Source organism: Aquarana catesbeiana, linkage group LG10, assembly GCF_042186555.1.
Source record: "Aquarana catesbeiana isolate 2022-GZ linkage group LG10, ASM4218655v1, whole genome shotgun sequence".
Classification (NCBI taxonomy): Eukaryota; Metazoa; Chordata; class Amphibia; order Anura; family Ranidae; genus Aquarana; species Aquarana catesbeiana.
Genome location: NC_133333.1, coordinates 17,249,475 through 17,263,080, shown reverse-complemented (window position 1 = coordinate 17,263,080; position 13,606 = coordinate 17,249,475). Strand labels below are relative to the sequence as shown.

The 13,606-nt window shown below is 42.7% G+C and overlaps 1 protein-coding gene across 1 annotated transcript in view; it reads left to right on the top strand.

The window, feature by feature from the left end:
• Positions 1 to 13,403, top strand: part of LOC141110398 (phospholipase A2 inhibitor gamma subunit B-like) — a 29,340-nt gene extending 15,937 nt beyond the window's left edge. Inside the window, exons 2-5 of the mRNA XM_073601729.1 lie at positions 3,138 to 3,257; positions 5,802 to 5,951; positions 8,709 to 8,849; positions 12,111 to 13,403. Coding sequence (XP_073457830.1) covers positions 3,138 to 3,257; positions 5,802 to 5,951; positions 8,709 to 8,849; positions 12,111 to 12,304 — 605 coding nt within the window. The 3' untranslated portion in view covers positions 12,305 to 13,403. The remainder of the gene's footprint in view (positions 1 to 3,137; positions 3,258 to 5,801; positions 5,952 to 8,708; positions 8,850 to 12,110) is intronic.
• The last annotated feature ends 203 nt before the right edge of the window (positions 13,404 to 13,606 follow it).

Here is a 13,606-nt window from a genome sequence, read left to right as displayed (position 1 = left end):
CATTGGTCCACTGCTTCTCCATTCATTGTCCAATCACAGGCTAGGGGGAGGGACAAGACCTGTAAGTGTTACTTAACTGCAGCAGAGGAAAATCAGGTCTCCTCCATTGCCAGACTGAGTTGTGCTATGTGGCAGAGCTGTGTAAAACCCAGGACAGGATAGACAGAAAAAGAAATCCTTTGGCAGGTAAAGCTGATTTCTTATATGTATTTCATCCTTGGATTTAGCTCATAGCGTGGAATTCAGCTTAAAGCACAGGCATACAAAACATGTGTGTTATACATACGTGTGCTAATGTGTGTTCAGTTCCACTTATTTTGTGTGTACGATCCATGAGAACCCCACAGAAATCACCGATTACAAAAGATGACAAATTCTACTTCTAAAATATGCTTCAGTGCTGGACGAGTCGCCAATAATTCCCCTCCCCCCACATCACAGCATTAATATTACCAGTTATTGCTGGATGACAGATGTCATTTATTAAACACCTGGCAGACTATTGTGTCATTTCATTGTACACAGAGGACATTATACGGAATCCCCGGAGCTCCGATTCCCCGGATCTCTCTGTACAAACAGCAAACAACAAACGTCTGTTTTATTTGTGTGTAAAGTCTGCACCTGCTGAACTACAAATAGACGTTTTCTGATATCCGAGAGACTGAGCTTAGATATCTATTACTTACAGCATTTCAACCCTTCATTTCCTTCCTTCTTTCCTTTCTATCCTTCCTCCCTCCATCTCCACTTTCCTTCCTTCCTTCCTTCCTTCCTTCCTTCCTTCCTTCCTTCCTTCCTTCCTTCCTTCCTTCCTTCCTTCCTTCCTTCCTTCCTTCCTTCCTTCTTTCCTCCCTCCCTCCCATCAATTCTTCCTTCCTTTCTATCCTCCCTGCCTCCCTTCCTTACTTTCTTCCTTCTGTCCTTCCTATCTTGCCTCACTCCTGTCTTACCTTCTTCCTTTCTATCCTTCCTTCCTATCATCCCTCCTTCCTCCCTCCCATTCATACCTTCCTTCCTTTCTATCCTTCCTTCCTTTCCTTCCTCCCTGCCTCCCTTACTTCCTATCCTCCTTCCCTGCCATCTTTCCTTTATTCCTCCCTTCCTCCCATCCATTCTTTCTTCCTTTCTATCCTTCCTCTCTCACTCCCTTCCTTCCTTTCTATCCTTCCTCCCTCCTTTCCTTCCTTCCTTCCTTCCTTCCTTCCTTCCTTCCTTCCTTCCTTCCTTCCTTCCTTCCTTCCTTCCTTCCTTCCTTCCTTCCTTCCTTCCTTCCTTCCTCCCTGCTATCTTCCCTTCTTTCCTTTATCCACCCATCCTTCCTTTCTACCCTTCCTCCCTCCTTCCATCTTTCCCTCCCTCCCTTCCTTCCTTCCTTCCTTCCTTCCTTCCTTCCTTCCTTCCTTCCTTCCTTCCTTCCTTCCTTCCTTCCTTCCTCCCTCCCTCCCTTCCTTCCTTCCTTCCCCCATCCTTCCTTTCTACCCTTCTTCCCTTCCTCCTCCCCTTCCTTCCTATCCACCCTCCCTTCCATCCTTCCTTCCTACCTTCCTTCACCCATCCTTCTTTTCTACCCTTCCTCCCTCCTTCCCTTCCTATCCACCCTCCATGCCATCCTCCCTTCCTTCCTTCCTTCCTTCCTTCCTTCCTTCCTTCCTTACTTCCTTCCTTCCTTCCCCCATCCTTGCTTCCTTCCTTCACCCATATTTCCTTCTTTCCTTCACTATCCTTCCTTCACTATTTTGAATCAAATATCGGTCTGGATGTTATATCTGGAGTGGAGCTTTTATTTCTTATCCTTTATTTTTAAATGTTCAAGATGGAGATTGAGCAACTTCTATTATTTAATAGCTTCCTCCTTTTCTTCTAACCTTCCTCCCCACCTTACTTTCTTTTCTATCTTCTTCTTTCCTTCCTTCCCCTTCTTTTCTATCTATCTATCTATCTATCTATCTATCTATCTATCTATCTATCTATCTATCTATCTATCTATCTATCTATCTATCTATCCCACAGTGGCGGAATGCCGGGCCCCGTCACAACTGCAACTGTTGTGAACCCGGTAATTCCGCCACTGCTGTGCACCGACGTTCTTCATCTAACCTGATGGAGCTTAAGAGGTCCTGCAAAGAAGAATGGGAGAAACTGACCAAAAATAGGTGTGTCAAGCTTGTAGAATCATATTCAAAAAGACTTGAGGCTGTTATGCCGCATACACACGAGTGGTTTTGCCGTCGGAAAAAACTCTGAAGGTTTCTCCGACGGAATTCCGCTCAATCGGTCTTGCCTACACACGGTCACACCAAAGTCCGACCGTCAAGAACGAGGTGACGTACAACACGTACGACGGGACTAGAAAAAGGAAGTTCAATAGCCAGTAGCCAATAGCTTCCGTCTTGTACTTGCTTCAGAGCATGCATCGTTTTTTTGGTCTGCCAGAACAGCATACAGACGAGCGGGTTTCCCGATAGTAATTCGTTCCGTTGGAAAAATTTAGAACATGTTCTCTAAGTCCGTCTGAATTTTCGACGGAAAAAGTCCGATGGGGCATACACACGGTCGGAATATACGATGAAAAGCTCCCAGCGAACCTTTTCTGACGGACATTCTGCTCGTGTGTACGCGGCATAATTGGTGCCAAAGGTGCTTCACCAAAGTATTGAGCAAAGGCTGTGAATACTTCTGTACATGGGATTTTTTTTTTTCGTTTTTTTTTTTTTTTTTTAATAAGTTTACAAAGATTTCAAATAAACTACTTTCAAGTTGTCAATATGGGGTATTGTTTGTAGAATTTGGAGGAAAATAATGAATTTAATCCATTTTGGAATAAGGCTGTAGCATAACACAATGTGGAAAAAGTGAAGCGCTGTGAATACTTTCTGGATGCACTGTAACTATCTATCTATCTTTACTTTTTCTATCTTTCATCTATCTACTTTATCTACCTTGTTTTTTAAAGTCAAATCACAGCCTGGCAGGTTCAACAGGTGTTTTTTTTTTTTTATATACAGATATATCACAAAGCTTTGAATGGTATATTTAACAAATCAAAAGAGAGCAAACAAAAAAGTTTACTGTTGGGGTTTGCATACTGTTTAATAATATTGGTATTTTATTGGTACTTTTTTTTTGTTGCACAGGTTACTCCCTGACTTGTATAGAATGTTCAGTTGCAGGGGACAAAATCTGCAATGGATCTTCCGAAGTATGTTCCTCCGGGAACACTGTCTGCCTGTTAACCCGCGCGGTAAACAATATAGGTATGGCTATCCCAGAACCCTATCATTTTTTTTTCTCAATACAAGCAGTGTAAGTACCTGAATTGGACTTAGTATCAGCCTCTTGCTGTTCCAGTACAGCAGAGCTTAGACCAGTGGAGTGAGAAGCAACAAAAGGAGCCAATCAGTTGTGCTGCAGTGTTTATGTGATAGCAAAGACATGGTGATAGGAGGAGAGAGCAGAGCGACAGCGATAGTGTGGGTCAAGACAGGCAGCAGGGAACATAGTAGTCAGGTCTGAGCAGAGGTTGAGGCATGCGGCAAGCAAGAGAGTAGTAAGGTTTAGGCAGAGGTCTAGGCAGGCAGCAAGAAAGAAAGTAGACATTTCCAGGCAGGGGTCAAGGCAGGAGGCAAGCAAGAGAGTAGTTTTGTCTGAACAGAGGTCTAGGAAAGCAAGAGAATAGGCAGGTCCAGGCAGGGGTCAAGGCACATGGTATGTAAGAAAATAGTTGGGTCTGAACAAAGGTCTAACAAGCCAGAAAGTAGGAGGCCCAGGCAAGGGTCAAGGTAGATGACTGGTAAGTAAAGTAGCTGGATCAGAACAGAGGTCCAGGCAGGTGGCAAGCAAGAGAGCAGGCAGCTCCAGGTAGGGTTCAAGGAAGATGGAATGTAAGAGAATAGCTGGGTCCTAACAAAGGTCTACAGAGGCAGCAAGCCAGAGAGTAGGAGGACCAGGCAGGGGTCAAGGCAGATAGCTGGTAAGAGAGTAGCTGGACCCAAACAGAGGTCCAGGCAGGTGGCAAGCAAGAGAGTAGGCAAGTGCAGGCAGGGGTCAAGGCAGGTGGCAGGCAAGAGAATATTCAGGTCCAGGCATCGGTCAAGGCAGAGGGTAGGTAAGAGAATAGCTTGGTCCAAACAAACGTCTACACAGGCAGCAAGCCAGAGAGTAGGAGGACCAGGCAGGGGTCAAGGCAGATAGCTGGTAAGAGAGTAGCTGGACCCAAACAGAGGTCCAGGCAGGTGGCAAGCAAGAGAGTAGGCAAGTGCAGGCAGGGGTCAAGGCAGGTGGCAGGCAAGAGAATATTCAGGTCCAGGCAGCGGTCAAGGCAGAGGGTATGTAAGAGAATAGCTTGGTCCGAACAAACGTCTACACAGGCAGCAAGCCAGAGAGTAGGAGGCCCAGGCAGGGGTTAAGGCAGATGGCTGGTAAGAGAGCAGCTGGGCCCAAACAGAGGTCCAGACAGGTGGCAAGCAAGAGAGTAGGCAAGTGCAGGCATGGGTCAAGGCAGAGGGTATATAAGAAAATAGCTGGGTCCTAACAAAGGTCTACACAGGCAGCAAGCCACAGAATAGGAGGACCAGGCAGGGGTCAGGGCAGATGGCTGGTAAGAGAGTAACTGGGCCCAAACAGAGGTCCAGGCAGGTGGCAAGCAAGAGAGTAGGCAAGTGCAGGCAGGGGTCAAGGCTGACGGCAGGCAAGAAAAAAGGCAGGTCCAGGCATGGATCAAGGCAGAGGGTATGTAAGAGAATAGCTGGGTCCAAACAAACATCTCCACAGGCAGCAAGCCAGAAAGTAGAAGGTCTATGCAGGGGTCAAGGCAAATGGCTGGTAAGAGAGTAGGCAAGACTTGGCAAGGGTTATGGCAGATGGTATGTAAGAGAATAGATGGGTCTGAACAGGGGTCTCTGCAGGTGGCAAGCAAGAGAGTAGGCAGGCCCAGACAGGGGTTTAAGGTAGGCTGCAGGCAAGAGAGTAGAGAGAGCTATGAGTAAGCACTCAAACTAGAGTGCGAAACACGTCAGCTGTGTCTGTACCATCTGCCTGATTGTCCTGTATTTTTGATGATCCTATTTTTACAATAAAGAAGAATTTTCAACTTTATCCAGTGTGCGGCATCCAGATTCTCTTATTTCAAACCTTGCTTCAATTTGCATTTAGCCAGCACCTGGGACTCCCCTCCTCTGAAGGATCCACTCAACACACACCTGGGAGCAAGTCTACCTGAGCGGTGAATCACCTTCCCAGTAGTTGAGTTTGAACAGAGGTCTAGGCAGGCGGCAAGCAAGAGAGTTGGCAGGTCCAGGTTGGGGTTACGACAGGCAGCAGGCAAGGGAGCAATTGGGTTCAAAGAGGTCAGGTCAGGTGGCAAACAAGAATGTATGCAGGTCCAGACAGGGGTCTAGACAGTCAACAAGCAAGAGACTAACTAGGTCAAGGACACATTGATAGGGGGAAGAGTTACAGAGGAATGAGCTCATCAGTCTGCTTCTTCTCCTTTCGCTGTCCAATAACAGATTGGGGGACCTGTAAGTGTTACTGAAGGGCAGCAGAGAAAAATCAGGTCTCCTTCTCTGGCTGTACTGTGTGGCAGGGCTGTGTAAATCTCAGGACTGGATGGACAGAAATGCAATCCTTTGGTAGGTCTGTATTCAGCTGTTTGCCTGGAGTTTGGCTTTAAATCAAGTGTTATCATTGTAGTATGAAGAACAAATAACTTTACTTGTATTGTAAAAGGTGACAAAACACTCCATCTTTGGATTACAGTAAAGAACACATGTTCCTTTTTATTTTCTCCTATTTCCAAGGTGATATGGTGACTATGAACGTGTACATCAGACAATGTGGACCAAAAGAACTTTGTTCAAAGACTGGAAGTATAAGTCTCCCCAATGGCAGATATTTGACCAGCGTCACCTGCTGTGACACCGACAACTGCACCCCTCCTGAGCCCATCCGTAAGTTCCACTCCCGTTACAGCGTAAAAAAAAAAAAAAGCACAGAATAATCAAGTACTTTGAATGCTGACCTGCTCACTCTTCTGGGAGTGTCTAATTACTGTCTGTGCTGGCCCAGCTGCTAGGCCCCTCCTCTCACCTACATACCTAAGCAGCATTGTGTAGAAATTCTGAAGGCAATCAATCTACTCTATAATGGGGGAAGCTAATGAGATATGAGGACAGCACGGGATCAGGGTTAACGTGGTTGTAAACCTCAGACATGAACTATGAACAAAGCATATCCCTGTACAGTGTGTACTTGTCTCAATACAGAGCACTAAAGCTGCATTCACACCTGAGAATTGTGGGGGTTTTTTTAGTTTTTTTTTTTTTTTTTGCACATTTTTGAGCTTTTTTTGTACTGCTTTTTTAAATAATTTTTGAGCTTTGCCATTTTTTTTATTAGCAATAGAGAGAAATACCATCTGTTTCATAATTTGTTGCTGTTTTTCAGATTTTGCATGTGCTTGCAGTTATTATTTATTTATTATGGTTTATTTATTATTATTTTTGTTTTTGTTTTTTTGTAAGGAATTAAGGATTAGGGCGATGGGGTTAAAGGTTATGGTTTAATTTATTTGTTTTTTTATTTTATTTATTTGTTTATTTGTTTGTTTTGTTAGGTTAGGGGTTATGTTTAGGGTTTAGGGGTTAATATTCGGGTTAGGGGTTAGTATTAGGGTTGGGGGATAGGGGTTAAGATTAGGGTTCGAGGTTAGGGTTAGGGGTTAATATTAGGGTTAAGATTAGGATTAGGGTTAATATTACAGATTATTATTAGTTATTACTGAGGAGTTGGGGTTATGGTTATTTTTTTATTTAATTCATTTATTTATGATTATTATTTAGTTCGGTTAGGGTTAGGAGTTATATTTAGGGTTATTATTAGGGTTAGTGGTTAGGATTAGGGTTCGAGGTTAGGTTTGGGGGCTATTATTAGGGTTAAAATTAGACTTAGGGGTAATATTTCAAATTAGGGTTAGAGTTGGGGTTAGGATTAGGGTTCGAGGTTAGGGTTAGGGGTTATTATTAGGGTTAAAATTATGATTAGGAGTAATATTATGAATTATTTTTAGGGTTAGGGTTATTTTATTTAGTTATGATTATTATTATTTATTTAGGTTAGGGTTAGGGGTTATGTTTAGGGTTGAGGGTTAAGGTTTAGAGGGTAATATTAGGGATAGGGATTAGAATTAGGGTTCAAGGTTAGGGGTTAATATTAGGGTTTGGGGTTAGGATTAGGGTTCAAAGTTAGGGTTAGGGGTTAATATTAGGGTTAAGATTAGGGGTAATATTATGGATTATTATTTGTTATTACTTAGGGTTAGGGTTATGGAAATTTTATTTATTTATTTATGATTATTATTATTTAGTTTGGTTAGGGTTAGGTTTAGGGTTCGAGGTTAGGTTTAGGGGCTATTATTAGGGTTAAGATGAGGATTAGGGGTAATATTACGGAATATTATTAGGTTTAGGGTTATTTTATTTATTTATGATTATTATTATTTAATTAGGTTAGGGGTTATGTTTAGGGTTGAGGGTTAGGGTTTAGAGGGTAATATTAGGGTTAGGGGTTTGGGTTAGGGTTCAAGGTTAGGGTTAGGGGTTATTATTAGGGTTAAGATTATGGATTATTATTAGTTATTACTTAGGAGTTGGGGTTATAGTTATTTTAGTTATTTATTTATGATTATTATTTTGTTTGGTTAGGGGTTATTTTTAGGTTAACATTAGGGTTAGGGTTAGGGGTAATATTACGGATTATTATTAGGGTTAGGGGTTGGGGTTAGGGTTATTTTATTTATGATCATTATTATTTTTTTACAATATGTAATTTTTTATTAATTTAATGAATTGTGTTATTATTATTATTATTATTATTTAATTATTGCATTTGAGCAGAAAAATACTTGAAAATGCACAACAAAAGATGGAGCCAACACGTTTCAGAGACTTCAAGAATGCCTCCTTCATCGGGGCTTAAAGAAGGAGAATGTTATTTTCACTGTGTGAATTGAGCCTTCAGGGGTCATTGTGAAACTAAACCTACTTTAGGATCTGTGATCTATGTCCCCCATTCCACTAAGGGTGAAGGTCAGGCCTAACTCCATGTAATTCACAAAACAAATAGGGAAAAATTTCAGCCACCGCCCAACATACAAGCCCAGTGTGTAATAAGTGAAAGCAGTCTCATCCTAACTCCATCCGGGCCACTCTCCCCAACATGTTTCGTCCCTGTCGGGGTTCGTGGTCAGGATGGAGTTTTGCTGAGGCTGTTCTCACTTATTACACGCTAGACTTGTATGGTGGAGGGTGGCTGAGATTTTTCTCTATTTGTTTTGTGGATTACCAGGGCCGTTGTCTGAGCATTGGTACATCTCACTGACCTGCTTTGGAAGAAAGCGTGAGTGCAGTGTTTTACTCTGAAACGCGTTGGCTCCAACTTTTCTCCTTATTCATATCAGGAGATCTGTGGAAAATCTCCTTGTAATTAATGGGTCCAATCCATGGAAATCCATACAAAACTGCACGCCTAGAACCCGAATAATCCATCCAAATACCATCCTAAATTCCCGCACCTAGGGTTCTGGTGGATAATGAATTCCTGGTGGGGAGCTTTTATCTCAGCTCCACTGAAGGGAGAGAGTCATAGAGAAGGAGGAAATAAGACTTCTGTAAAAAAAATGTATGTGTGATTTTGTTCTTCTCTGATAGTTCCGGAAGTCTCAAAAGAAAAGAATGGCAAGAAATGCCCATCCTGCTACCTTACAAATGCCAAGTCATGTGTCAAAGTAACGCCCACGGATTGTATTGGAAATGAGACGATATGTATAACTCAGATCACCAATCTTAAAGGTAGGTGCTGATACCTCCTTTTCCTAATTTTTTATTCACATACAATTAGGGCCGTATTTAATATTGATTGGGCCCTGGGCAAACATTTTCTTGGGCCCTCCCAAATCCACTTGTCAACTATTTTCAGGCAGTGTAGGCTCAAGGGGCAGCTGCTTTGGGCCCCACAACAATGACGGGGCCCGGGGCAGCTGCCCCTTTTTGCCCCGCCTTAAAGACGGCCCTGCATGCAATGTGCCTTTGAGTTTTCTTTAAACGTTGACTACTCCAGGAAGAGTTGATCTTCTTGCACAGCCACTTCCCTCATTGCTTGTCCTAGCCCTATCCTTATCTGGGAGTGTCTAATTTCTTTCTGTGCTGGCCCAGCTCCTTTGCACCCCTTCCGCTTCCTACACAAACTTAGCGAGGGGAGGAATGAAGGACAATTCTTTGAAATGTCTTGTGAGTGACAGCTGTGAGTCTGCTGGGGCTGCTGACATCATATCCAAGATGGCGGCACCCAACAGCAGTCTCAGGGCTTTAGGAGTTTAAAAAGTGGCCTGGAGCAAAGGGAGGGCCCTGTGGGGTGCCGCCTGTCTCTTCCGATGCAGCTAGTTTGATTGACTGGATATCCAATTAGGAAATCCAGTAGACATGTGCAGAACGAAAAACATTTGTTTTGTTTCAGATCGATTTAAGTTACTAATTTTATATTTTGCATTCGAAAACTAAATTTGTTTCATTTTGTTTAGTTTTGTTTATTCGTTTTCAAATGGATTTCAATTTTTCAAATGGATTTGAGGAATTAAATCGAATTTGAATCAAAACTATTGAATCTATACAAAATCTATGTGAAGAATAGCTAGGATAAATTTGCCTTCCTTCCCCCCCCCCTTTTTTTATTTACCCCCCTCTCTTTCCTCTCCTTCCGCCCCTGTTGGGTGTTTATTTGTGCCATGTGCTTGCATTGTATCTCAGATCTATGATTCTGGGCCTTCTGGCTCTATAGCCTTTATTTGTTTTTCCCTTTGTTACTCGGAAAATCCAATAAATATATATATAAAAAAAAGAGTAGCTGGTTTGATTCTATTTGAAATTTGAATTTTGGAAGTCAGTTATATTCTTTCTATTCTATTTGTTTCTTTTATTTTCTATTCTATTCTTTTCTGTTCTATTCTTTTATTTTCTATCCCATTCTATTACTTTCTAATCTATTCTATCCTGTTTTGTTTTACTCTATTCTTTTATTTTCTATTCAATTCTATTCTTTTCTATTCTATCCTATTCTTTTCTATTCTATTCCAGTCTTTTCTATTCTATTCTTTTTTTTCCTATATCTTCCATTCTATTTTATTCTATTCTATTCTTTTCTATTCCTTTATTTTCTATTCTATTCTTTTTCATTCTATTCTGTTTTATTCTATTTTATTCTTTTTGAAATTTGAATTTCTGAAGACGGTGATATTCCAGTAGACACCCTTTGATTGACACCCCTGCTAGCCAATCACTGTGCAACCGGTGCCTCCAGTGATGCGATGGCGCCATCTAGTGGCTAGTGAACGAAACGACGTATAGGTACATCGTTTCGCGCAATAGCTCCACATTGCCACAGTAAATACACAGCGGTGAGTTTAACTGCTTCAGCCCCGGAAGATTTTACCCCCTTCTTGACCAGAGCACTTTTTGCGATTCGGCACTGCGTTGCTTTAACTGACAATTGTGCGATCCTGCGACATTGCACTCAAACAAAATTGACGTCCTTTTTTTCCCACAAATAGAGCTTTCTTTTGGTGGTATTTGATCACCTCTGCGGTTTTTATTTTTTGCACTATAAACAAAAAAATATTTTTTACTTTTTGCTATAATAAATATCCCCCAAAAATACATAAAAAAACTTTTTTTTCCTCAGTTTAGGCGGATATGTATTCTTCTACATATTTTTGGTAAAAAAAAATCATAATAAGCTTATATTGATTGGTTTTCGCAAAAGTTATAGCGTTTACAAAATAGGGGATAGTTTTATGGCATTTTTATTATTATTTTTTTTTTTTACTAGTAATTGCAGCGATCTGCGATTTTTATCGGGATTGCAACATTATGGCGGACACGTCGGACAATTTTGACACATTTTTGGGACCATTGGCATTTATACAGGGATCAGTGCTATAAAAATGCACTGATTACTGTAAAAATGTCACTGGCAGGGAAGGGGTTAACACTAGGGGGCGATCAAGGGGTTAATTGTGTTCCCTAGTGTGTGTTCTAACTGAAGGGGGAGGGAACTGTGTAGGGGAGATGACAGATCGTCTGTTCATATTTGTATGAACAGACGATCTGTCTTTTCTCCCCTCATAGAACCGGAAACTGTGTGTTTACACACACAGATCCTGGGTTCTCGGTGTGCCACGAGCGATTGCAGGAGCCCGGCGGTGATCACGACCACCGGGCACTGCCATCGGCTCTGTGGATGAGCAGGGGGCGCGCCCGCGCCCCCTAGTGGCCACAGGGTGAAGCGACGTTACATAACGTAGTTTCGCCCAGCCGTGCCATTCTGCCGCAGTAAAACTGCGCCGGCTGGTCGGCAAGTGGTTGATTACAAAGTTACAGGAGCATCACAAACTTGGAATGCAATTAGTTCCTAAAATTTTGAGAAGGTGCCAATAATTTTGTCCAGTCCAATTTTGGAATTTTGCATGAAATGTGTCAGATTTGGCTTTTTGTTTCTTGGTGTCACACCAACACAAACAAAAGGAAAAAAAACATGAGAATGCCTAAATATTTGTAATTGCAACAGTTTTCTAAGCGAAGTGGTGCATTATCTTACAGAAATGCTGGGGTGCCAATATTATCTAAACACATTCGTTGTGTGTTTTCTTGAATCTTGGTGTGCTTTGTGAATTTCTTCCAGATCTGTGCAGGAGCTTCCTGTAATAAAGACCAGTCACTGCCACTCTCTCTCCTTGTGCAGGGTGACTGGTCTTGTCTCCGCCCCTTCCATAGTTCTCTACAGGCAGCCTGCAGCAGGTGGAGCCTGCTGGACCCCTCCCACACCTCTGCTCTCTGCACAGGCTATGCACAGCACAGTGATGACATCGCTGCTGTTTTTCGGGGTTGGACCTAGCTTTACAAAGGCTTTTCATGCACACAAAGTGGCTGCATATCCTTAGCGGTTATTGAGGAATATATTTATATGAAAGTCTTTGTGCCCAGAGTTTAAGCTTTAACCATAAAAAGACAAACTGAATCAATAAGGTTATACCTATGACTTTATCTTTTATTCCACAGGGCCTGTACCTTCCTCAACAATAGCACGCGGGTGTGCCACCAAACAGTTGTGCGACCCAGTCCACCAAGTGTGGCACATGAACAAGTCGGTTGTGGATTTAGAAAATATTTGTGATAATGGCGGCAATCACCTTCATAAAAATATACTCTCTCTGATCTTTTCTGTTTCTGTCCTTTTGAAACTCCTGTGTTAAATGCAAAATCGGAAAGCATTTAAACTCCATACATGATGGCGGTAAACAGGAAGGCTTGAGATGTATATATTGTGCTTGTGTTTAATGACATGCTATAAAAATTTGGTTGCAAAATGTATTTAGTTAGACTGGGCATCCATTTTCACATAAGACTTAAGACTGCAGGCTACTTAAAGTGGAAGTAAACCCGTCCATTTACCAGTTTCGTTCCCGCCACATGCCAGAAATGTAACACTCCCATTGGGTGTCCCCTCAACCACTTTGTCAAACCATCCAATGGCTGGTGTCATAAATGATCACAGGTGCAGCATTGCGGCAGGTGTATATTAACCACTTGCCGCCCACCATATATCAATATGACGTTGGCAAAGTGGTTGCGATGTCCTGACCGGGGGCACACACAGTCTGACACACCGCAACTCCGATCTAGGTAAAGAGTCTCTGTCAGAGACTTTTTACTACGTGATCAGCCGTGTCCAATCACGGCTAATCATGATGTAAACAGGAAGAGCCGTTGATCGGCTTTTCTTCGCTCGCGTCTGACAGACGCGAGTAGAGGAGAACCGATCAGCTGCTCTCCTGACAGGGGGGGTCTGTGCTGATTGTTTATCAGCACAGCCCCCCTCGGACGCCCACCCAGGACCACCAGGATGCCGCTAATACTACCACCAGGGATGGCCACCACACTGGACCACCAGGTATGCCACCCTAGACCACCAGGGAAATGCCAATCTGTTTTTTACAGGTACCCGTCCCCACTTCCGAGAGATCTTGCCACGTGAGATCACTTGGAAGTTCGGCCCCCTCCTCCTTTTCTTGCCGAAGGGTCATTCAGAAAGCGCAGCGTGCATCGTGCAAATGTGGCACCAGACGGGGGAGGAGGCTAATAAGCAGCACTTTCACTTTTGAGTGGAACTCTGCTTTAATTACACAATTCCCTCTGCAACACTATATTAGGAACAGAGCCACGAGTGGCAGACAAGCTAAATGCATCTGTCAACAAGTACCCTGGACCTCACACTGCAGGTGAAGCTTTAGGCACAGGCGTGCCTAGACACCCTCACATACCAGGAAGTGCTCTTCTATTTTTCAAGAGGAATTTTAGAAAAAAAGGTAGATTTTCAGGGCACTGCTTAGGCAAAATTACCTTTTCTAGATGACCCCTGTAAGATAGGAAGTCTTCACTATTTTGGGTTCAAGTCCACTTTAAAGCAACTTGGTGGCTAGCGTTTAAAAACTTGTAAATTACTGCTTCCATTGAAGAAAAGAATTACTACTCACATGTTCCGCAATACATAACCA